Source organism: Myxine glutinosa, chromosome 14 (genome assembly GCF_964187855.1).
Source record: "Myxine glutinosa chromosome 14, kmMyxGlut1.1, whole genome shotgun sequence".
NCBI lineage: Eukaryota > Metazoa > Chordata > Myxini > Myxiniformes > Myxinidae > Myxine > Myxine glutinosa.
In genome coordinates, this window is record NC_136274.1 from 7,586,017 (window position 1) to 7,609,215 (window position 23,199).

Here is a 23,199-nt window from a genome sequence, read left to right on the forward strand (position 1 = left end):
GATGACTCTGCAATGATTAGCTCGGAATTAAAGAACGCCTTGCATTCTTGCTTTAGCAAAACAACTGCGGCAGCTCCTTAGTACCAAAAGATGCACAAGGAACTTGGACGCAGGACCAGCCTGATATTTGGCCCAGGAAGCCTGAGCTACAAAGGGAGGTTTGAAGCAGAGACCTCTTGACGTACAGTAGACCTACATAGAAACTATGTATAACTAGAACGGCAATCGGTAGAGAGCAAACTTCCGCCAGGGGCAACAGTTTATGTTTTGTGTCCACTGATAGGTCGGATCTGGATCCGGACATGAACCAAAATCTAATCGGCTTGTTCTCATCACCGAACCAACTCATCCACCAAGTTTTGGCAGAGGTCGTCCACCCATTTCTTTCTCAATGGTGAAGAATCACGTAAAAAGCTTTCGACAATACAGATATCCAAAAGCTACTCGGTGCAGCAAAAGAAGAAGAAAACAAAAGATATCCGCTCTATGTCCTTTGGTGAATCAAGAGCGACAGACACCCAAGGTAGCTCATGTACACTGCACAGATGTGGATCCACACATCATGGTCCACGCATCAGGGTCCACACCTCAAGGGAAGCCGGCTTGGATTTCGGTCCTTTCTCCCCTTCCTCCACGGGCGGCCATGCGGGCTGCAAAAAGGCAGCAATTTGGTCAAATCTCTCCCAGATGCTTTCAGTGTGATTCCTACCGTCTCGACTCGAAGCATCTACAGGGGAATCACGTGACGTGACGTACGACGAGCAGCTGGGGCAGGCAGCAGACACAGCAATCAACGGACGTTAAGACTTTCGAACGCGATGCACGGCGACGCGTTCCACTTTATTCCCAGATCAAGGAGGAACCGTTTGAGTATACAGTGTGTGTGTGTGTATCAACTGAGTGTGTCTATCTACCGGGTGTGAGGAGACGACGCTTACTATATGTACAGGAAAAGAGCAAGTATGACGTCAAGTCCAAAAAGTGCACAACATGATGCGGAGCATTGCAGAATTACGTAATACATCTCTCCTTTTGCTTTTGCACAAGCTAACTAGAAAGAAAGAAAGAAACAATTGCTCATCCATGAAGATTCCAATTCGAGTGTCGCCTCTCCTCCAATATCAAATCATGGGGAACCCAAAGTGAGCAGCTCGTTTTTACCAACACTGTCAACTGTCGTAAAGGTATGCTGTCCATCCAACAAGTGTCAGCTTAATAAAAAGAAACTTCGCAAATTGCCTCGTACATCCATCAATCACAGAGACTACACCAAGCCAATAAGTAGGTAAGAAGGGAATGGTACAATTGGAATGATTTACGAGTGGAACTGAGGCAAGAGCAGGCAGGAAACCGGGTATCATAAGGAGTAGCAAATCAAGGGGCCAAAACACCTGCCACGATTTCACCTAACCGTCGACTGATTGCTTCACCCGCGACCTTGAACCAAAAGTGACGTTGGCGAGCAGTCACGGCAAGGTTGGGAAACAAGAAAGCATCAGTTGCGACTCAGAGACGTTTCTTGATAAGTTTTTCTAGTTTGCGGATGCGCGAGCTCTCCTGCTCAGGAGTCGCCCCCGAGGCAGGTGCGATACCCTCCTGCCCGGCAGGCGGTGGAGGCTGGCGCTGTCGGAAAAGCTCCAGCATGGCGCTCTGCTCTCCACGTTTCAGACCCTGAAACAAAGATATTGGGCAAGGGTAGGGGAGAAACAAAATGGTGGAGGTGAGCTGTGAAAGGGACACACCATTCGGCGCAAAATCGGAGACAAACACGAATTGTGTAACGAGTAGAACAAACGATACGTTGCGTGCACGGATGTAATAACAAAACAAATAGGCTTTCACTTGTTGCTCCATTGCACGCAAGAACAAAGCAAACGTATTGTGCTTTCAAGTTCTGTGGATTCGACACTGCCGGAAACCACAAACAGCAAACTGTGACACCTGCACCAAAATAAAAAAAATAAAATTTCAAACTTCAGAGGAGGTTTATTTGTTTCACTGCATGCCCCTCTCTCCCCTAACCCCCAATGACAAATATCTCAAAACCCTCAACCCTCCACCGCCATATGCCGAAATCAACTCGCCATGCCAGGTCTGTTTTTAGCTTTACCGCAAGTACAGTTTCCACGCACGCCATGTGGTGCAACAGGTGTGACTATCCCATAACTGTCTGGTTCACTTGTGGGATGGAGGGGAAACTGGCGTAAAAGTTGATGAGATCACCTGACCAGGACAAATACCGGTCCGGCATAAATTCCAAATCCAGGGGATCACCTGACACATTCGCAAACTTATCCTTGTGCAGAGCGTGCGTGTTTATCGTGTACAAGAAAATGTGCTGTGGTCAGCCGTCATCAAATAAAAGGGGCAAACCGTGTCACAAAGGTGTCCTTCAACTTCTGTAACAGTGGAAAAATCAATCACGGTTATGAAACAACTCTGTTTGCTATTATCAGGGTGTTTGGAGTGGGAGATACCCTGGAATAATTAACCATCGATGTAAATGTAAAGGGATGTAAATCCGCTACTTGCAGAAATTCTGGCACCTCTCCACTCAGATATTAAACAATACTTAAGAACAAATAAAGTATCAAAACTATGATAAATGTGTGGAAATCACGAATACGATGTGTGCACCACACTAGCAAATGTGAATAGTGATAGGAGCTAAACACCTTCGTCATCCATCACGTGCGGGTGCATGTTAGGGTTAGGGTTAGGGTTAGACTACCAGATGCGAGTTGAGCAAGCGAATTGGGCATGCTCCAAGGTGTGCACGGCCTATCTCAATTGCACGCACACAACGACGACTCCACAACCTCGCTAACAAACCTCTCACGATGACAAATACCACTCATCTCTTAAATCTCTCACCCGACACATTTACTCAGTTATCGTCCTGTTGATGATTACAGCACATCTCAATCGGCAGCGTTTCCATCAGGTCAACCGAAGCAGAAGAATCAGGAAAAAACACATTTGAATCAGAAAAGGTCAGTCTGTTTAAATTGGCTGAGCCAGGTTACACAAATGAGAACCGTTTCTCAATTCAACAATTGGGAGACATCAATGCTCATTATCTCCAGCACCAAAGGTGGACGAGGTTATGGTTTCACACCTGTGTCTGTCTGTGTGTGTGTGAGCAGGATATCTCAAAACGTTATGGACGGATTCAACCGAAATTCGGTGGAGAGATGAGGTGTCTCACAAGGATAAAATGAAGATCACACATTTTGGTGAAGATGTGAATATGGATCCGCATAATAGATTTTCTAAGTGATTCTTCACCATTGAGAAATAGGACCATAACTATATATAGCAGGATATCTCAAACTGTGAGCGTTAAACCTGGTGGTGGTATGCGCTCTACCGAGTGCCGTTCTCGTTTACAATCAGTTTGGAGAGCACAACTAATCCATAAAAGGGGGACAATAAGTTGAAGGTTAAACTGAACTTGTTTATTGCCGTTTGGAAATGTTGACATTTCAGCCTCACAATCAACCATGTCATGAGGCCGACAGGATAGCGAAGAGGTACGCACACTCGTCTGTGAGCCATCTAGCCTGGGATTGAATCTAGACCCAGCTATAAACTGTCAACTTGGTGTTTCATGTGCAGGAAGAGACATCAATTTGTGTACTGTCCATTGGATTGACGTTAAACCGGGTGTCCCGTCTGCAGACATTAGGCAGTGGACATTAGAGATCCCACGGTGTCCTTCGCAAAGAGTCGGCGAGCTGTCAGCAGCACCATGGAACAAATTCCAAATTCCTAACCTTGGTTGAGCGTCAGGCCTGGCCAGCTGGTTCAGGAAAAACTTGGGCCAAGCTTCCACTGGAGCCAACCCCACAATGACGTGGGAACAATTGGGGCAGTTGAAGAAGAAGAACAGACTAAAAAGTTTAAACCAAAAGCCCTTTCTCCTATTATTTAGCACCATTAATGGCCAGAATGCGAGTAAAAGATCCCTGAAAAAAATAATAACAATAAAATCTTACAAAAGGTTGTTTGAAAGCTGTTTGGACGAAAAACAGATCTTTGAGCGCTGCAAGAAAAGTGTCTTTTCAGAAAGAAGCGGCAAAAATATTTTGACAAGCACCAATTCATCAAGAAATAATGTTTCTAATTACCTGGAAACGGGCTGAAAGCATTTCCAAACCTCTCACAGCAATTAAAAACAAACTTTTTTCCAAAGATGCAGCGCCGATCACGAGAGAAGCCGGGCCTCAGCAAACCTTGGCACAGAGTCAGTCGAGGAATGGAAACTGAGAGGTGGCTTTTAGAGAGACAGCAAGACCAATGCAGGTAATGAAAGCCAGAGCAGGTCGGATTTCTTACAAAGCACTGCCCTCACAAGCAAAGCCTTCAGCAGAAGAGCCGACATTACGGCGTTCCTGCAGCGAGCGAACGCGCACTCGGCCAAGCATCCAGTGGAGGCCCGCGATTAAGGCCTGCGGTTGAGGCCTACGGCTTTCCTTTGTGCAGATTGTGATAAAAAGGCCTCATTATTGCTGCACTTCCACAACAACAAATAACCAAATCGAATTCTTCCCTGCAGGTAAGCGGGGCCTCCCTCCATTGAGGCTTAGGTGTGCCTGCTAGAAAACACAATGCGACAGTGTTATCCCAAGGCGAGCAGCCATGTACAATTTACCCACCACTACGGTTTCTTTGACGGCTCAAACCGACTGTGATATTAAAGAAGCTTTGCATCTACAGATTTATACATGCGTTTTGGAACTTTAGAGCCTGCAAAGTACAACTTAAACGCTTTGTAAGAACAAGTTTCCCAACAAGATTACCGAGTACAAAAGTACACAACCAACCTGACACCCTGGACTTCACCTGCTAGAGTTCATCTGTGGATGCATGCAATGCAAAACACACCAGGGTGTAGGTACCTGCACATGCATCTTTAAAGATAACGTCCTCAATCAAAATATGGTTGAGAAGAGTGATGGAAATGAATGTAGAAGGAAGTAGAGGACGGGGAAGACCGACAAAGACTTGGCTAAAGATGGTGGAAGAAGAAATGCAGGCAAGGGGGTTAACAAGGAGAGATGCAGAAAATAGGGCAAAATGGAGAAGATTGTCATGGGGACCGCAAGGCTAACCCCCGCTCCAGCAGGGAAAATGGCCTTAAAATGCATGTTGTTGTTGTTGTTGTTGTCCTCGTTCAAAATGCGACACTGAAGTCGTAGATAGAGATGCGCTAAAGGAGGAAGACTGGGGGACTGAAGAGTCGGCCCTGCCAAGTTATCCAAATACAATAACATTTAGGGGTGCCTGTTCAGCATACAAGATGAAGCCACTGTGCACATCTGGGAGTTTGATCATACGGAGATGAAAATTGAAGGGCCTTGATAAAAAAAATCCACCAAAAGCCAGTCCGTCAGAAGCAAACTACCCAGCGCAGCAGGAATGTGGTGGAAAAGTAGCAAGACGGCGCTAATAAGGAACTGTTGCCTGCAGGTAACATGGCTCGGCAAGCTGTTTTTAATAACAGCAACAGCTTGAGTGCACACTGTGATGGTGACCTTTGGAAGATGCTCGGTGAGCAAAGAAATAAAAGAGAAACCATTCGAATAAAATTTACTAGAGTGGACGGCGATCTTCGTGTTCATCGTGCTTGGACTCACGACCGCACTCAACTCCGTCTCCATTGCTCTTACTGTTCAATTACCATCAAAATCCCATTTCATGAACCTGGATACAGTCATAATCAGGAAAATAAAACACCAACTTCAAAGCGGCACTGAAAATTATCTGGGATAAACTTCAGATGTTGATGATAAAATACAATCTCCAGATTCATGGCCTAACATTCCGGACATGCCCAAGCCGATTATGTCCTCCCCACCCACTCACCTACTTTCCCTGCCCTACTCAGCAAAGCAATGCATATGGGGCCATTTGATAATCTGCAAATAAAAAAAAATCACAAATTCATGATGCCTTCCCTCACTTCAAATGACACCACAGCCGACTCCGCTCGTGAGAAAGCTGAATTCCTGAATTCCGTGTTTGCTTCCAAATATTGTGTCCCCAACACCTCACTCTCGGTATCCATCCTTCCCTGTCGAACACAACTGCTCCTGGACCCTGTGTATTTTGCCCCGGAGAATGTGGAGAAGGTTCTTTGAACTCTCGACTCAGAATCTGCTGCTGGAACGGACGGCATCAGTTCACGTGTCCCATAAACCTGCTCTGCTGCACTTGCACATCCTCTCTCTCCGCCCTTTTCACCCTGTCATTTGCACTAGGTCATCTTACACCTGCTTACAAAAAGGTGCAAAAATGGATCCCCTTAACTACAGAACAATAAGCTTACTTGCAATCATCAGAAAGGTCATGGAATCCATCATTGCAGCTAGAAAACATCAAATACTTCCATTTCTCCAACGACATCATCTGAGATCATCAACTCAAATTCAGACCAGGTCACTACCTTGGACATGATGCTTCGACTCTCCCAGGAATGGATGGAGGCCCTCAATGTCAGACATGAAATCAGGGTCTTCTCTGTTGACATATCTCGAGCTTTCGATACTGTCTGGAATCCTGCCTTGCTCTCCAAACTCTCTGCCTATGGTATCCAAGGCCATCTCCACACATGGCTGACTGACTTCCTCTACTCTCCTAGCCAACGTGTGGCAATCAATGGAATCCTTTCATCTCCTCTTCCTGTCAAGGCAGAAGTGCCCCAAGGCAGAAGTGCCCCAAGGCAGTGTTCTGTGCCCATCTATTCCTAATCTACATCAACGATCTCTCTGACTCTAGAAAAATCCTCGCTCTCTCTTTGCCGGTGACTACACCCCCTGCCGTGGCATCCCTCATCATTCAGGTAAGCAAACAGCAACCTCTTCCCTCTCTGAAGACCTGGATAGAAAACGAAATGGTTAAACACTGGGAATATGTCCTTCAATCCTGACAAATCTCACACTCTGTCTCTCCGAAAGGACCGTCTGACAACCCCCTCCCCCCTCCATCTACTTTCCAGGTAATCCTCTTGAAGAAGTTCAGTCACTCAAATGTTTGGATCTCACTCTCAGCCATGATATTCCTTGGGCAAACAAATTTCCAAGTTGAACTCAAAAGCCAGCCTCCTCTGTCGTACACAGATAGTGGCATGTCCTCTGCCAAACTCGGCATCCTCCGTCATACAAAGTCCTTCCTTGGCAGATCTGAACTCCAATGCACCTACAAGGCCTTCATCTGCAGCTTGATGGAGTACTGCTCTCCTCTGTGGGCTGGCTCCCCTGCCTCACATCTTGCTCAGCTCGACGCCGTGTAAATCCAAGGCCTTCAAGATCAGTGGAATATCCTGCAATGAAGCTGAGTGTGTGGGTCTATCACTATCCCTTTTAACAGGTAACCTCCACTCATTTGTTCCTTTTTTACCCTCGCCAGAGGAGAGGGTATTGCATTTGAGTCCGTTTGTTTGTCTGTCTGCCTGTTTGTCCGCAAAGAATAAATATTATTTTCTCCTCAGCCGTTGGTCTGATTGACAGGAAATTTTCACCATAGGTGCTCTCTGCCTGTAGATTTTTTTCAATAATTATGATGTCATAGGTCACGCGGTTCGGTCGCCATCTTGGAAAAACCGAAAAACTTTGCACCTCTATATCTCCGAAAGCGCTGAAATATAAAAAATTGAGACATAGCTCATTGTAAAGAACTCTCCATGGGGAATAACATATTATGTTAATGATGATGTCATAGGTGCCTCCATTATGATGTCATAATTCGACAAGTACAAAACTTCATCTGATCAAGATGAAATTTCTTGAGCTTCATCTAAGAATATATTGGCGGAGAAAAAAATAATAATGATGACGTCCTCAGCCACGTGGTTCGGCCGCCATATTGTTTTTAAACACAAAAGCCTTAAAAACCACTAAAACGCGTCCTGGTGAGGGTTTGCAATCTCTGATTGCTCTTTCTTGTTTTCCTGCCTGCAGAAGCAACTTCCATATTATTTTCCATATTATTCTTTCCCATAGGTATTCATGACAGCTGGCCACTAAATTTCCAAAACCATTATCTTTATACTCCCATTATATTATACTCCCTTTATACTCCCCCCGCCCTTTGTCATTCTACTGTACCTTTTTCTGTTACATCCTGATCCATTCTATGTTCTACCTCCTCCACAAGTCTCGAAATTGTATACAAAAATCATAGTAGTCGTGGTGGTAGCAGCAGCAGCAGTGAAACTGGCACACAATGACCTGCTTGTTAAAAAAACCAGTGAATCTTAACGTCCAACAGTGAATATCTCTCCCTTAACTACAGAACAATAAGCTTACTGCTGTGAGCTGAGAGAAGCTGGCGCAACGAGGAAAACTGGCTGAATGCTACCTCCAAAGAATGGAGTACATACTGATGCAAAATCTGCCTGTGATGCACCAAGGTAACAGTTTATAGTTAAATCTGGAATCAAACAAAGAATAAAAGGGGGTTTGCCAACTCCGAGCTATCATGTCAACCTACCTGGAGGATGAAAAAGAAACCCATGCATTGCAAGTGAAAGACAATATTGTAAAATCAGGAGTTTGTCAAGAGATGTGGAAAATGATTAAAAAGCGAGGAGGAAGTTGTGGGTAAATGGATTAACAATCAGTTGCGAACACTGATTGTTATTGTTAACTTCTGCTTTATAATCAGCATTTATTGAATATGTGAGGATGCCAAATGTAATCTTTTATTACAAACGTCTGGTGTTTAAACAGACTTGGACTGTAATGGTCAGAATGTCCACTCTAATCTGGGAGATCAGTGGTACGAACCCTGGCTGAGTCGTACCAAAAGGTTGACGTCTCTGGTACCCAGAGTGCTCGGGGGAAGCGACATCAATTCTGCCAAGCTCAGTGGCTGTGTTTGTGTGAAATCAAGTCTGGTGTTGTGTCATGTATCCCCACTACGTGTGTCTGCCTGCCCGCGTCCGTCCGCCCGTGCCAGTCTGTCCATGTATGTGCATCCACCCGCGTGTATCCGCAATTCGTGTTGAGGCTCCACCACGAGCTTTACAGCATTTGAAAAAAAAAGAAAAAAGGATTTATTCATCTGATCAATGTTTCCCCATCACAAAATACAGTTCACACACCTTTCCTCCACCCCATCATTTTTAGTCCAAGACGGGTGTACACCGGAGGGGACTATAGGTTTGCACTCCGTCCCTCCGTCTGTCAGTCAGTCTGTCAGTCTGTCAGTCTGTCCATCCGTCACGCAAAGAACAGTTTTCCGAACTTTTTTTTCCAAACTCTTAATGCTAATGATTTCAAACTTGGTACATGGTTTCCTCATGATAAGTTACAGATCAAGTTCGAACTTCACGACGTTTCGATCATTTTTGACAAAGTTATGGCACTTTGAACTTTGGTAATTTCCCCAACAGTTTTCCGGACGACAGACTGCTGGTAGGGGACATGTATTGCAGCGCAATACTCAGAATGCTTGTATTAATTGGCATCTACGCTCTTCATTTGTAAACAGGTACAAGCAATTTTATGGGGTGACAGTAGCTTTTCTGAATTTAGAAATATGTATTCTCTGGAATACAACATCAAAGCTAACTAAACAAGCATTCTGAGTATTGCGCTGCAATACATGTCCCCTCCCGGCAGTCTGTCGTCCGGAAAACTGTTGGGGAAATTACCAAGGGTTCTTTACCCACAGGTTCTGAATCGTTCCCAATCGCTAATTACCTCAGGACGGGCTCACCTGTGATTCGCACTCGAGACTTCGATTTATACACCTTGCAGACAGGTCAGCAGAAGCACGAGAAAATATGTTGTTGATAAAGAACCTTTCGAGTCGTTAAATATCAGTAATTTATTATATTTTCCGGTTCACGATCAATGATCGATGTGTGTGTGTATATATATATATATATATATATATATGTTGCTCGGCTAGGCTCCGCCCCTCCGGAAAGCGCGCGCTGTCACGCTGTTGACGTTCGCGAGACGAAGCTGAGGGCGTGCGGTGCGGGTTGAGGAAAACTCTAGAATAAACAAGAGATATCCATTTAAAAAAATATTTTCGTTTAATTAATGATATCTGCCAAACCACGTGCCCTATCGCAAATTACAAAAGGACATTTTAGTAGACTGACATGCTGAACAGATCTGTGAAGTTTCCCCTTGATTGGATCAAAAATGAGGGAGGAGCTCGGTTTTAAAGGTTCATGCATAAAAACGTCATGATTCTGAAACCATGTGACGCATGACGTCATGCTCGTGGACTTTTTTGTTCGTCATGGGTATGCGATTTTGCCTGCAAAGATTGGTCTCGATCTGTTCAGCCGTTGCAGAGAAAAAGGGGGTTTTCGCGTTTTCACGAAAAACAATGTGGCGGCCGAACCACGTGACCTGTGACGTCATAATTACCATTAAAATATTATACAGACCGAGTCTCTCATATGGTGAAAATCTGATCTCAATCGGTCCTATTATTGCAGAGAAAATCTTTTTTAAAGGAAATTAAAACTTAAAATGGCACTGAGTTAAGGATCATCAGAATTATCAGAATTCCCAAAGTTCAAAGTGCCATAACTTTGTCAAAAATGATCGAAACGTCGTGAAGTTCGAACTTGACCTGTAACTTATCATGAGGAAACCATGTACCAAGTTTGAAATCATTAGCATTAAGCGTTTAGAAAGAAAGTCCGGAAAACTGTTTTTTGCGTGACGGACTGACAGACTGACGGACAGAGGGACGGCGTGCAAACCTATAGTCCCCTCCGGTGTACACCGGTAGGGGACTAACAAGCATTCTGAGTATTGCGCTGCAATACATGTCCCCTGCCGGCAGTTTGTCGTCCGGAAAACTGTTGGGGAAATTACCAAAGTTCAAAGTGCCATAACTTTGTCAAAAATGATCGAAACGTCGTGAAGTTCGAACTTGATCTGTAACTTATCATGAGGAAACCATGTACCAAGTTTGAAATCATTAGCATTAAGAGTTTAGAAAAAAAGGCCGGAAAACTGTTCTTTGCGTGACGGACTGACAGACTGACAAACGGACAGACTGACAGAAGGAGGGACGGAGTGCAAACCTATAGTCCCCTCCGGTGTACACAGGCAGGGGACTAACAAGCTACATAGTTTTAAACCGTCAAAACACAACTTACCTTCATGTCGAGAACTTTCTGAAAAGTGTCTGGGCTGGAATCCGACAGCAACTTAATATAGTTGTCCACAAATCCTTGAGGAGGATCTTGAGGTGACATGACCACCTAGAGAGAGAAGAGATAATTAAATGCATGTCTAAAATCCACAATTCGTACGTGAATGTGGTGGAGCAGGGTCCCCCGGGCAAGAGTAATCCTGACGGGTCAAAGAGGGGGGGTGGGGGGGGGGGTAGAAATGGGAAAGAGGCCCGTTAAACCCGAATCCCGAATCCCGAATCCCGAATCCCGAATAAACGTCAGCCCGTTAACAGGAGCTCTTGGTCACAACTGTTGGTGATCATGAGCCAAGAGTTCTTCTGGGATCACTAACAGGTTGGCCTGTTAGTGTTCCCAGAAGAACCATGGGCCCATGATGTAGGGAACCCAGGTTCAAATCCCATGTACCATACATTTGTCCATTCTATATTAATGTCTTTGTAATTAATGCAAAAAGTACACCAATGTCTATCACAAAAAACAAGCTATCACAACCATCCTGTACAAATTTTGAGTATCAAGTGGTCCGTCTTCTTGTAGATCCCTTAACACCAGGATACACCGCTTGCTATCCGACAGTGTGCTGGATGTCTAGACAGCCGTTTTGAAACTATAAACAAATTCACATTCCCAGGTTGTTTCCATGTCACATATGAATGGATCTTCTGCTATGAAGATCAACTATAAACACTCATGTGTTCTGAGGTCTTTGGCCTGGATGTGGTATATGTACAAGCAATAAACAAGTCTCACAAAGATAGATAGTTACAATAGATATATACAGTCGTGGCCAAAAATATTGGCACCCTTGCACGTTTTTCAAATAACTCACAATTTTCCTAAAAATATGTTGAAATTGACAAAAGTATTTGGACTCCACAATTCTTTATAAATTTCACTGTTTATATTACAGAACCTTTGCTTTTGATTCAGAACTTAATATATCCTATTAAATCAGAAAATAAAAAGAAATGGCATTGACAAAATTATTGACACCCGAAACTTAAAAAATTCGTAGCACAGACTTTGGACAAAATAACTGCAGTGAAGCGCTTCCTATAGCCATTAATGAGGTTCCTACACATCTCTACTGGCGGTTTGGCAGTTGATCGAGGTGCTTTCTCCACCATTTGAACAATCCTTAACTGCAATCTTCGATCAAGTTTTCTCTTGCGGCCACGTTCAGGGAGGTTGGCTACAGTGCCATGGGTCTTAAACTTCCTGATAACATTGCGTACGGTGGACACAGGAATATCAAGGTCTCTGGAGATGGACTTGTAGCCTTGAGATTGTCCATGCTTGGCTACAATCCTGTGTCTGACCTCCTCAGACAATTCTCTGGTTTTCTTTCTTTTCTCCATGCTCATTGCCATACACACAGTGACAAAACAGCAGAATGATTCTTTTTCTCTATTCAAACTGGTTGAATGAGTGATTTTTATATTTCAGGGTGTTCAAGAGTTCAAATCACCTGCTTGAAATCTAATTATTTCTTACAACTTCTAAAAGGTGCCAATAATATTGTCCAGGCCATTTTAGGATTTCTGTGTGGAATAAGCTAAGATTTAGTAATTTTTTTCATATTTATTTGTTTTGTTCCACTGCAAACCAAAGAACTACACATGTGGATACCAAAATATTTTTTTTATTTCAACAATTTTCCGGAAGAAATGATGCATTATTTGAATAAATGCAAGGGTGCCAATATTTTTGGCCACGACTACATACAGACTTGGCATTTAATATGGAATATATATTTTTTTCTTGACTTGGGTTTACTTTCTGAACTCAGTATATCAATCTGGTGAGTTTATTTTACCCTTCGGTGATGTCTTTGTTGAAAGAACCATGTCACTGATTGTCTTTCGCAGCAAGAAGTCAATAACAGGATTATATCACAGGTGGCGTGACAAAATGTAAGGACAGGTACATTTGACGATTGGCTTCACAATTGGGTATATACGGATTGTTGCGTTCTGTATTAGTGGAAAACAACTGCTGCACGTCTACAAAAGTTATTGCCGCTTCCTCTGGAGATGGTCCGTCAACTTGACAATGCTGTTTGTCATGGAGTGGTGGCTTTTCGAAATTCTGGCATGAAACAGCGTGCTATTGCTCGGCAGCATGGCATCACTCAAGGTCAGGTGTCACAGATCCTGAAACGAAATGCTCATAGGGGTGTCCATACTCCAATACCGAGGCCAGGACGTCCACGCAGAACCACAAGGAGAGATGATCGCCAGCTGCACCGGTTAGTCTGCAATGGCCGTACCAAGTCAGCTAATCGGCTTCGGGCTGAGTGGCAGCAACTGACAAATGTGCCTGTATCCAGAAGGCTGGTCAACCAACGACTGGTTCAAGCAGGCTATCGTGCCAGGCGTCCCATGAGAAAGCCACGCCTGACCAGACAACACAGCCAGCGCCGATTGCAGTGGGCCAGAGAGCACCGTCAATGGCAGCCAGGACACTGGAATCACGTGACCTTCAGTGACGAGTCTAGATTTCTGGTCTATCGTCAAGATGGCCGCGTCCGAGTGCGCAGACAAGTGCATGAAGCCCACAACGAAGATTGTATAGTGCGAAGAGTCCAAGCTGGAGGTGGTGGGGTGACCGTTTGGGCTGCTTTTCATGCAGGGGGCAAAACTGACCTGGTTGTTCTGAATGGAAACCTGAACCAGTTCAAGTACAGGGTCATTCTGGAAGAAACATCGCTTCCATTTGCTCGTGCAGCCTTTCAAGGAAACTTTTTCTTCCAAGATGACAATGCACGGCCTCATCGTGCTCGCATGATCCAACACTTTCTTGCTGACCGTGGTGTAGAGCATATGGAGTGGCCTGCCATGTTCCCGGATATGAATCCGATAGAGAACTTGTGGGCAGAATTTACCGGTCAAATCGACAACTTGGACCAGCAGCCGACCTCTGTGCGTGAATTGCAGCAGACTATTGTCACTGCATGGCAAGCGATTCCTGTCCAAACCTTGGCAAATCTCGTGAACAGCATGCCTCGACATGTACGTGCTCTCCTGAATGCTCGTGGGGGTTACACGAAGTACTGAACTGTAATTTTACTGTCCGTAATCAACAACAACAACAACAACATGCATTTTAAGGCCATTTTCCCTGCTAGAGCAGGGGTTAGCCTCACGGTCCCCATGACAATCTTCTCCATTTTGCCCTATTTTCTGCATCTCTCCTTGTTAACCCCCTTGCCCGCATTTCTTCTTCCACCATCTTTAGCCAAGTCTTTCTCGGTCTTCCCCGTCCTCTGCTTCCTTCAACATTAATTTCCATCACTCTTCTCAACCAGTCACTTTCATCCTTCCTCAACACATGGCCAAACCATCTCAACCTGTTCCTCTTCACAGCATCAATCACAGTCAATATTCCCATCATCTTTCGCAATTCATCATTTGTCTTCCTCTCTCTCTCAACGATACTCCGCACATCCATCGAACCATTCGCATTTCCACCCTTTCCAGCCGTCGTTGCTGCTCTACGTTCATCACCCATGTCTCGCTCCCATAAATCATAACATTTCTCACACATGCAGCATACACCTTTCCCTTCAGCTTCAGCGACACTCTCCTCCTCATCAGCACGCCACTCAGTTCCCGAAACTTCTTCCATGCACATCTCACTCGAGCAACCGTTGCCGAGTGTGATCCACCTTCTCCATTCAGCATGTCTCCGAGGTAGCAAAATGTTTTCACACCTTCCAGCTTCACGCCGTCTCCAAGATCCAACTCAACATTTCCTCCATCTGCAGCTCCCTCTGTGCACACCTTACATTTGAATGTAGCTGCCACACTGGTAAATGACCCTCTCAGACCACTACATTTTTGATGAACCCACTCAGCGCACATTGTACATTGAATGGAGTTCACTCCGACACCCTTCCTGCACACAGCACACGGCCACTTCCCAGTTCTTTCCACTTCACCACTTGCCATCACCTTCGTCTTTCCGATATTCACCTTCAGACCTTTTGTCTCCATACATTCCTTCCACTTGTTCATCTTTTCCTTCAGTCCATCCATACTTTCCGCAATCAACACCAGATCATCTGCATACAACAACTCCCACGGTAAACCCTCCTTTACGTTCTGAGACAGCACCTCCATCACAGCTACAAATAGTAGTGGACTTAGTACCGACCCCTGATGCACTCCCACCTTCACCTCAAACTCACCACTGTTCCCGTCCTTCGTCCTTACAGCTGTGCGCGCTCTTTTGTACATTGCCATCACTACTCTGATCAACCATTCCTCCACTCCTAACTTCCTCAATGCCCATGTCAATACTTTGCGTGGAACCCTTTCCAATGCTTTCTCCAGATCAACAAACCCAAAAAACAACTTCTTCCTCTTCTCCATGTACTTCTCCTGCAACTGCCTCACAATGAAAAGCGCATCTGTCGTTCCTCTTCCTGGCATAAATCCAAACTGCATTTCGTCGATCTTCACTTTCTTCCTTATCCTCCTCTCCAACACCCTTTCCAATACCTTCATTCCATGCTCCAATAACTTTATCGCTCGGTACGAGCCACAGTCCAGAGGGTCACCTTTCCCCTTGTATAGAGGGACGAGGGTACTCAGTTCCCAGTCCACTGGAATGCGGCCTTCTATCAGCACCAGATTACAGATCTCTGTCATTCTCTGCACACCCCAACACCCTGCTGCCTTCAACATATCTCCCACAACTCCCGTCAGCCCTCCCGCTTTTCCACTCTTCATTGCTTTTATCGCTTCCTCAACTTCCTTCTCAGTTATCGTCTCCGCCGGTCCTAAAACTGGGTTACTCTCTATGTTGCCATCCCATTCATTCTCTGTATTCAACAGCATTTCCATATATCTTTTCCATCTTCCTTTAATTCCATCTGGGTCGACAACGATTTGTCCCACTTCATCCTTCAAGCAACTCACCCCCATCACATCACACCTCTCTTTCGCTATGTGCTTTGCAATCCTGAATACTGCTTTCTGACCCTCTTCCCAATCCAAGCGTTCTCCGAACATTTTCCTACATGCCTCCTGCGCCTTTGCTACCTTTTTCTTTGCAGCCATCCTGGCTGCCTTGTAACTTTCATGCTCTGCTGTTTCTGCTCCCATACCCTTCGCCTTCTGCCACTCCTTGAACTTCTTCCTCTTCTCGTCAATCCTCTTTCCAACTTCATCATCCCACCACCATGTTTCCGAGTGCCTCGGTGATCCTTTTGTCCATCCACATACCTCACCAACGGCTCCCAACAGACTAGCTTTCATTGACATCCAACCACTTTCAAGCTCAACCACATCATCCTCTACCCAACTCAGCCTCTCTTTTAATGCCTCCCTTACTGTCACCTCTTTCAACCTCCACACCTTCATTCTTGGTTGGTACTTCACCCGCCGAGCTCTCCTCGCACCTTTCACCCTTATGTCGCAGACAACCAAGTGGTGCTGTGAAACAGCCTCCTCCCCCGGGATCACCTTTGTGTCCCGGAGGTGCCCCCTATCTCGCCTATGCACCATCAGGTAGTCAACGGTTGTCGTCGACCCACCTGACGTGTATGTAACAAGCTTATTATCCTCTTTCTGGAACTGAGTATTACAAATCAACAATTCAGCTCCATCAGCAAACTCCAAAATCCTTTCACCTTCTCCATTTCTCACACCATATCCGTAACCCCCATGAACTCCCTCAAAACCATCCATATTCCTTCCCACATGTCCATTCAGGTCTCCTCCCACAACAACAACTTCCTCATCTTTCACGCTTTCCATCAGCTTCTCTATCGCACACCAGAACTTGTCCTTCTCTTCATTGCTTCGACCAACCTGCGGAGCATATCCCGAGATGACGTTCACCAAGAGCTTTCCAATCATCATTTACACCATCATCAACCTATCACTCACTCTAGTCACACTCACCACACTGTCTACAAACTCCTCAGAAAACAGGTCACCAACACCATTCACGCCCTCCGGGCACCCTTGCCACACAAACTTGTATTTCTGTCCCTGCCTACCCTTCACCATTCTCACACCACTTCCCTTCCATCTCGTCTCTTGCACACAACATATGTCCACTCTTCTTCTGACCAATACTTCCACCACTTCTCCTGATCTCCCTGTCATTGTCCCTACATTCCATGTCCCAAACCTCAGAAACCGATCTCCACTTCGGGCTGCACCCTGCCCATATGTAGTTGTAATCGTCATGGTTCTCTTTTTGAGGCAATGTTTTTATAGCCAGATGCCCTTTCTGACGCCAACCCTCTTAGTCGTCTCTTACGACACGCAGGGATACGGTGTACCTATTCTGACCAGGGTACACACTGGGAAACGTTTAAAACATGGAAATTCCGGGGGGGGGGGGGGGGGGGCGTCAGCATCACGGCTGCGGTTTAAGCATATTCCAACAATATCCAAACAGAACCATGAAAACCATGAAAAACAATCTGGGAAAAGTCTCCAAGCGAGAACGTGGATTTGAGAAAGGAAGGAGCAGAGGCGGAAGAAAAACGAGATACAGGGGGCGGGGCACAGGTCGAGACGAGGAGGAGAGCGAACAAACGTGTCCGGGAGGAGAGAAAGAATCAATATAGAATTCTTTGTCTAGGGAGGTGACGTGAGGGAGAGAAAATAAAATAAAAGAAACAAACAATACAGCGAAGGAAAGAACCCAAATCGACAAAACACTGAAGCCCCAAGTTACCAGGCGGCGCACGAGGTACGACCCAGAAAACGATTAACTACACACAAGTTTGTACGAATTCCAAACTAATACCAACCAGAAACACACAATAACACGTACACAGCAAAATAACCAGTGGAAATTTGACAAAGACAAGAATGGGAAAACACTTAAACTTCGATGCCATGGAGAGCTCTAAGTACGCTTCACTCGCCCGAGGAACCGGAAGTCTGAGAACCTGAAGTCTCAGGAACCCCTGAGAAACAGCGTGTCCGTAATCCCAGTCATAATTTAGCTTTTGTTTTTGTTGAATTTTTTTTTGCCTAATGTGCAAAATAAAGAGATACTTCTGGAAAACGTACAGAAGTTTAACACAGTACTGTCCGTGAATTGAGTTCGATGTCAGTTTACATCTCTTTCAAGGATCTATTTATTTGCTTCGAAATGTCAAATGTGGTTTTTGTTTCTTTTAAAGGTCACATTAACAAAATCTAGAATAATTCCAACATAATTCCAATGAACTTTTGGTTCGAAGTCATCTTGAAAAGTAAGTTCACCCCCACAAAAAATATATTCCATATTAAATGCCAAGTCTGTATATATATATATATATATATATATATATATATATATATATATACATATATTTATATATATATATATATATATATATATATATATATATATATATATATACATATATATATATATATATATACACAGACTTGGCATTTAATATGGAATATATTTTTTTCCTTGACTTGGGTTTACTTTCTGAACTCAGTATATCAATCTGGTGAGTTTATTTTACCCTTCGGTGATGTCTTTTTTGAAAGAACCATGTCACTGATTGTCTTTCGCAGCAAGAAGTCAATAACAGGATTATATCACAGGTGGCGTGACAAAATGTAAGGACAGGTACATTTGACGATTGGCTTCACAATTGGGTATATAAGGATTGTTGCGTTCTGTATTAGTGGAAAACAACTGCTGCACGTCTACAAAAGTTATTGCCGCTTCCTCTGGAGATGGTCCGTCAACTTGACAATGCTGTTTGTCATGGAGTGGTGGCTTTACGAAATTCTGGCATGAAACAGCGTGCTATTGCTCGGCAGTATGGCATCACTCAAGGTCAGGTGTCACAGATCCTGAAACAAAATGCTCATAGGGGTGTCCATACTCCAATACCGAGGCCAGGACGTCCACGCAGAACCACAAGGAGAGATGATCGCCAGCTGCACCGGTTAGTCTGCAATGGCCGTACCAAGTCAGCTAATCGGCTTCGGGCTGAGTGGCAGCAACTGACAAATGTGCCTGTATCCAGAAGGCTAGTCAACCAACGACTGGTTCAAGCAGGCTATCGTGCCAGGCGTCCCCTGAGAAAGCCACGTCTGACCAGACAACACCGCCAGCGCCGATTGCAGTGGGCCAGAGAACACCGTCAATGGCAGCCAGGACACTGGAATCACATGATCTTCAGTGACGAGTCTAGATTTCTGGTCTATCGTCAAGATGGCCATGCCCGAGTGAGCAGACAAGTGCATGAAGCCTACAATGAAGATTGTATAGTGCCAAGAGTCCAAGCTGGAGGTGATGGGGTGACCGTTTGGGCTGCTTTTCATGCAGGGGGCAAAACTGACCTGGTTGTTCTGAATGGAAACCTGAACCAGTTCAAGCACAGGGCCATTCTGGAAGAAACATTGCTTCCATTTGTTCGTGCAACCTTTCAAGGAAACTTTGTCTTCCAAGATGACAATGCACGGCCTCATCGTGCTCGCAGGATCCAACACTTTCTTGCTGACCGTGGTGTAGAGCATATGGAATGGCCTGCCATGTCCCCGGATATAAATCCGATAGAGAACTTGTGGGCAGAATTAACGCGTCAAATCGACAACTTGGACCAGCAGCCTGCCTCTGTGCGTGAATTGCAGCATAGCAGGCTATTGTAACTGCATGGCAAGTGATTCCTGTCCAAACCTTGGCAAATCTCGTGAACAGCATGCCTCAACGTGTACGTGCTCTCCTGAATGCTCGTGGGGGTTACACGAAGTACTGAACTGTAATTTTACTCTCCGTAATCCCAGTCGTAATTTAACTTTTGTTAAAAAAATTTTTGGCTAATGTGCAAAATAAAGAGATACTTCTGGAAAACGCACAGAAGTTTAACACAGTACTGTCCGTGAATTGAGTTCGATATCAGTTTACATCACTTTCAAGGATCAATTTATTTGCTTCGAAATGTCAAATGTGGTTTTTGTTTCTTTTAAAGGTCACATTAACAAAATCTAGAATAATTTCAACATAATTCCAATGAACTTTTGCTTCTAAGTCATCTTGAAAAGTAAGTTCACCCCGACAAAAAAAAAATTCCATATTAAATGGCAAGTATGTATATGTATATGTATATGTATATATATATATATATATATATATATATATATATATATATATATATATATATATACATATATACATATATATATATATATATATATATATATATATATATATATATATATATATATATATATATATATATATGTGCAGTGTCTGTGTTGTGTTGTCTTGTCTTGTGTTGTATTGTCTTGTCTTGTCACTGAACTACTTTCTCAAACTTTTGTGAAATCATACCAAACTTCTGGTATGCACATATCTCTCCCGTCGGTATGTCCTAAGGGTATTTTTTTTGAAAAATTTTCCTATTTTTTTCATTTTTATTTTGGAATTATTTCAGGAAAAAAAATTTTTTTCACTTAAGTCTTCAACTTCAATGGTTTATAAAATGTGATATCACATATATTACAAATACATCTGTGCAAAATAATTGTTTGAATTATGATTGGTTTAAACGATGACAAAACGGCAACTCGGGTACAGTCATTTATCTATATATCTACACATCTGGGCAGTGTCTGTGTTGTCACTTAACGACTCCCTCAAACTTTTGTTTCCGTGGTTGTGAAGTGTTTTTAATGACGTTGTTGTGCTTTTGAATCACGTGGTGGTGAGGTGTTTTTAAATCAGATGGTGGTGGTGAGGTATTTATAATTACGGTGGTGAGGTGTTTTGAATTAGTTGGTGATGAGGTGCTTGGAATTACGTGGTGGTGAGGTGTTTTTAAATACTTGGTGAGGTGTTTTCAAATGACGTGGTGGTGAGGTGTTTTTAATTTCGTGGCTGTGAGGTGTTTTTATTTCGTGTTTTATGGCTGTGAGGTGTTTTTAATTTCGTGGTGGTAAGGTGTTTTTATTGCGTGTTTTATGGCTTTGAGGTGTTTTCAATTTCGTGGTGGTGAGGTGTTTTTAATTTCGTGGTGGTGAGGTGTTTTGAATTATGTGGTGGTGAGGTGTAATCGTTCCAAACTTCCAGTCTGCACCTACCCCTCCCCTATGTATGTGCTGAGGGGTTCTTTCTTGAAAAAAAAAAAACATTCAACCTAAATCTTCAACCTAAATTGCCTATAAAAATGTAATATCACAAACACAACAAATACATTTGTGCAAAATAATTGTTTGCATTATGATTGGTGTAAATCATGACAACACAGCAACTCAGGCACAGTCATTATCCTCAGCTAAAATAAGCTCGTTCCTCAGTAACGATGCCAGGTGAGGCGAGCGCAGCGAGCCGAGCCAAGCTAGTATATATATTGTTACAGACGTGGCTTGGATGTTATTTACCGAGCGGTTTTATGGTATGACCACGTCTGCACAAGTTACCCGATTGTGCCCGAACGTTGACTAGTCGCGCGATGCTGGCTCAATAAGAAAAAGAAGACACCCGGCTGGATTACAATAACACAATACGACACCAATGTTTCAATTCTCAAGACCTCCGGAGGAGATTATATTCGTACGGAAAGGTCAGATTACAGGGGCTAGAGGTATAATCACAGAAAGACAGGCACTTAGACACACTCTTATATTAACCCCGGACAGACGACAGACAAACGGGACAACGGCTGACTCACACGGGGGTTTGATGGCTAGGAAAGGCAGGATCGATGGCTCCAGGTCCTCCTGGGCTCGGGGCAGGGTACAGTACGGTCCGGTCCGGTCCAAAGATGCGGGGAGGTCTCGTCGCGCTGGGGGTGGCGGTGGCTTCTCTCTCCAAGCTGAGGCGCATCTGACGTCACATCCGGCGCGGGGCCGCGTATATCCGGCGGGGAGTGACACGCCCTCGGCTCGTTAGCGCCGCCCCAGATGGAATCGGCACGTTGCTTCTCATTGGGTGCGTGGGGGGGTTACTGGCTCCGCCCCTGACGAGGAGCTGACAGCCAGCCCCTTCGGGGTAACGCCGTGGAGCGCATGGTCATGGCGGGTAACCGAGCCGGTGTGAGGACGCACACTCCCCGCCCCTCTGTTGTTGTAGTCGTAGTTGTAGTTGTAATTGTTGTTGTAGTTGTTGTTATTGTTGTTGTTTGGGGAAGAAGATGGGAGGAGGTATGGGAAAGGTCCTAAACTCACTACTGATGCCATATAATCACATTCTGGTGCAACGAAGAGTCATAATTAATGGAAACGAGGCCTTAACTGACATAGATTAAGAATAACTAGGAAGATGTCCGAAAGTTGTCTACGTGTGGTGCGGTGGACCTGGGCACGACATTTAATGGGGGAATAAGGGGAAGGTCGGCTCTACTGATTGTTGTTTACATGCAATGGGACTAGGGAATGGGGGATTGGGGAAAGTTGGGGAGTATTGGAGAAAATAGGGGAATATTTACAAGCGGATATGGAGGCCAAATTCCATATTCGCAACAATATATATATATATATATATATATATATGTATATATATATATATATATATATATATATACATATATATATACATATATATACAGTCACGTGAAAAAGTAAGTACACCCCATGTAAAGTTTTGACTTTTTCAACATATTTCAACATACAGCTATTTGATCTTCATTTCAACAATATTGATAGATAACGGTGATATAATATAACAAATATCGTGAAACATTCACATTTTGTAGTCCATTGTATAATTTAAACAAACATAAATGCAAATTTAGCGTGTGGAAAAAGTAAGTACACCCTTGGCTCTAACAGGTGGTATTGCCCCCTTTGGCAGAAACAACCTCAAGTAGGCGTTTCTTATAACTGTCTACCGGTCTCTGACATCGACTGGGAGAAATTTGCCCACTCCTCCATGCAGAATTATTTCAGCTGTGGGATGTTTGAGGGGTTTCTTGCATGCACAGCTCGTTTAAAATCCCCCCACAACATCTCGATGGGATTTAGATCCGGGCTTTGACTTGGCCATTCCAGAAGGCTCCATTTCTTTCTTTTCAGCCATTCCTTGGTGGATTTACTGGTATGTTTAGGGTCATT

The 23,199-nt window shown here is 44.2% G+C and overlaps 1 protein-coding gene across 1 annotated transcript in view; it reads right to left on the minus strand.

Moving 5' to 3' along the window:
• Positions 1-796: 796 nt before the first annotated feature.
• VPS53 (VPS53 subunit of GARP complex) overlaps positions 797-23,199 on the minus strand; it is a 130,947-nt gene continuing 108,544 nt past the window's right edge. Inside the window, exons 21-22 of the mRNA XM_078768551.1 lie at positions 11,135-11,239; positions 797-1,671 (exon numbers count right to left, since the gene is read on the minus strand). Coding sequence (XP_078624677.1) covers positions 1,507-1,671; positions 11,135-11,239 — 270 coding nt within the window. The 3' untranslated portion in view covers positions 797-1,506. The remainder of the gene's footprint in view (positions 1,672-11,134; positions 11,240-23,199) is intronic.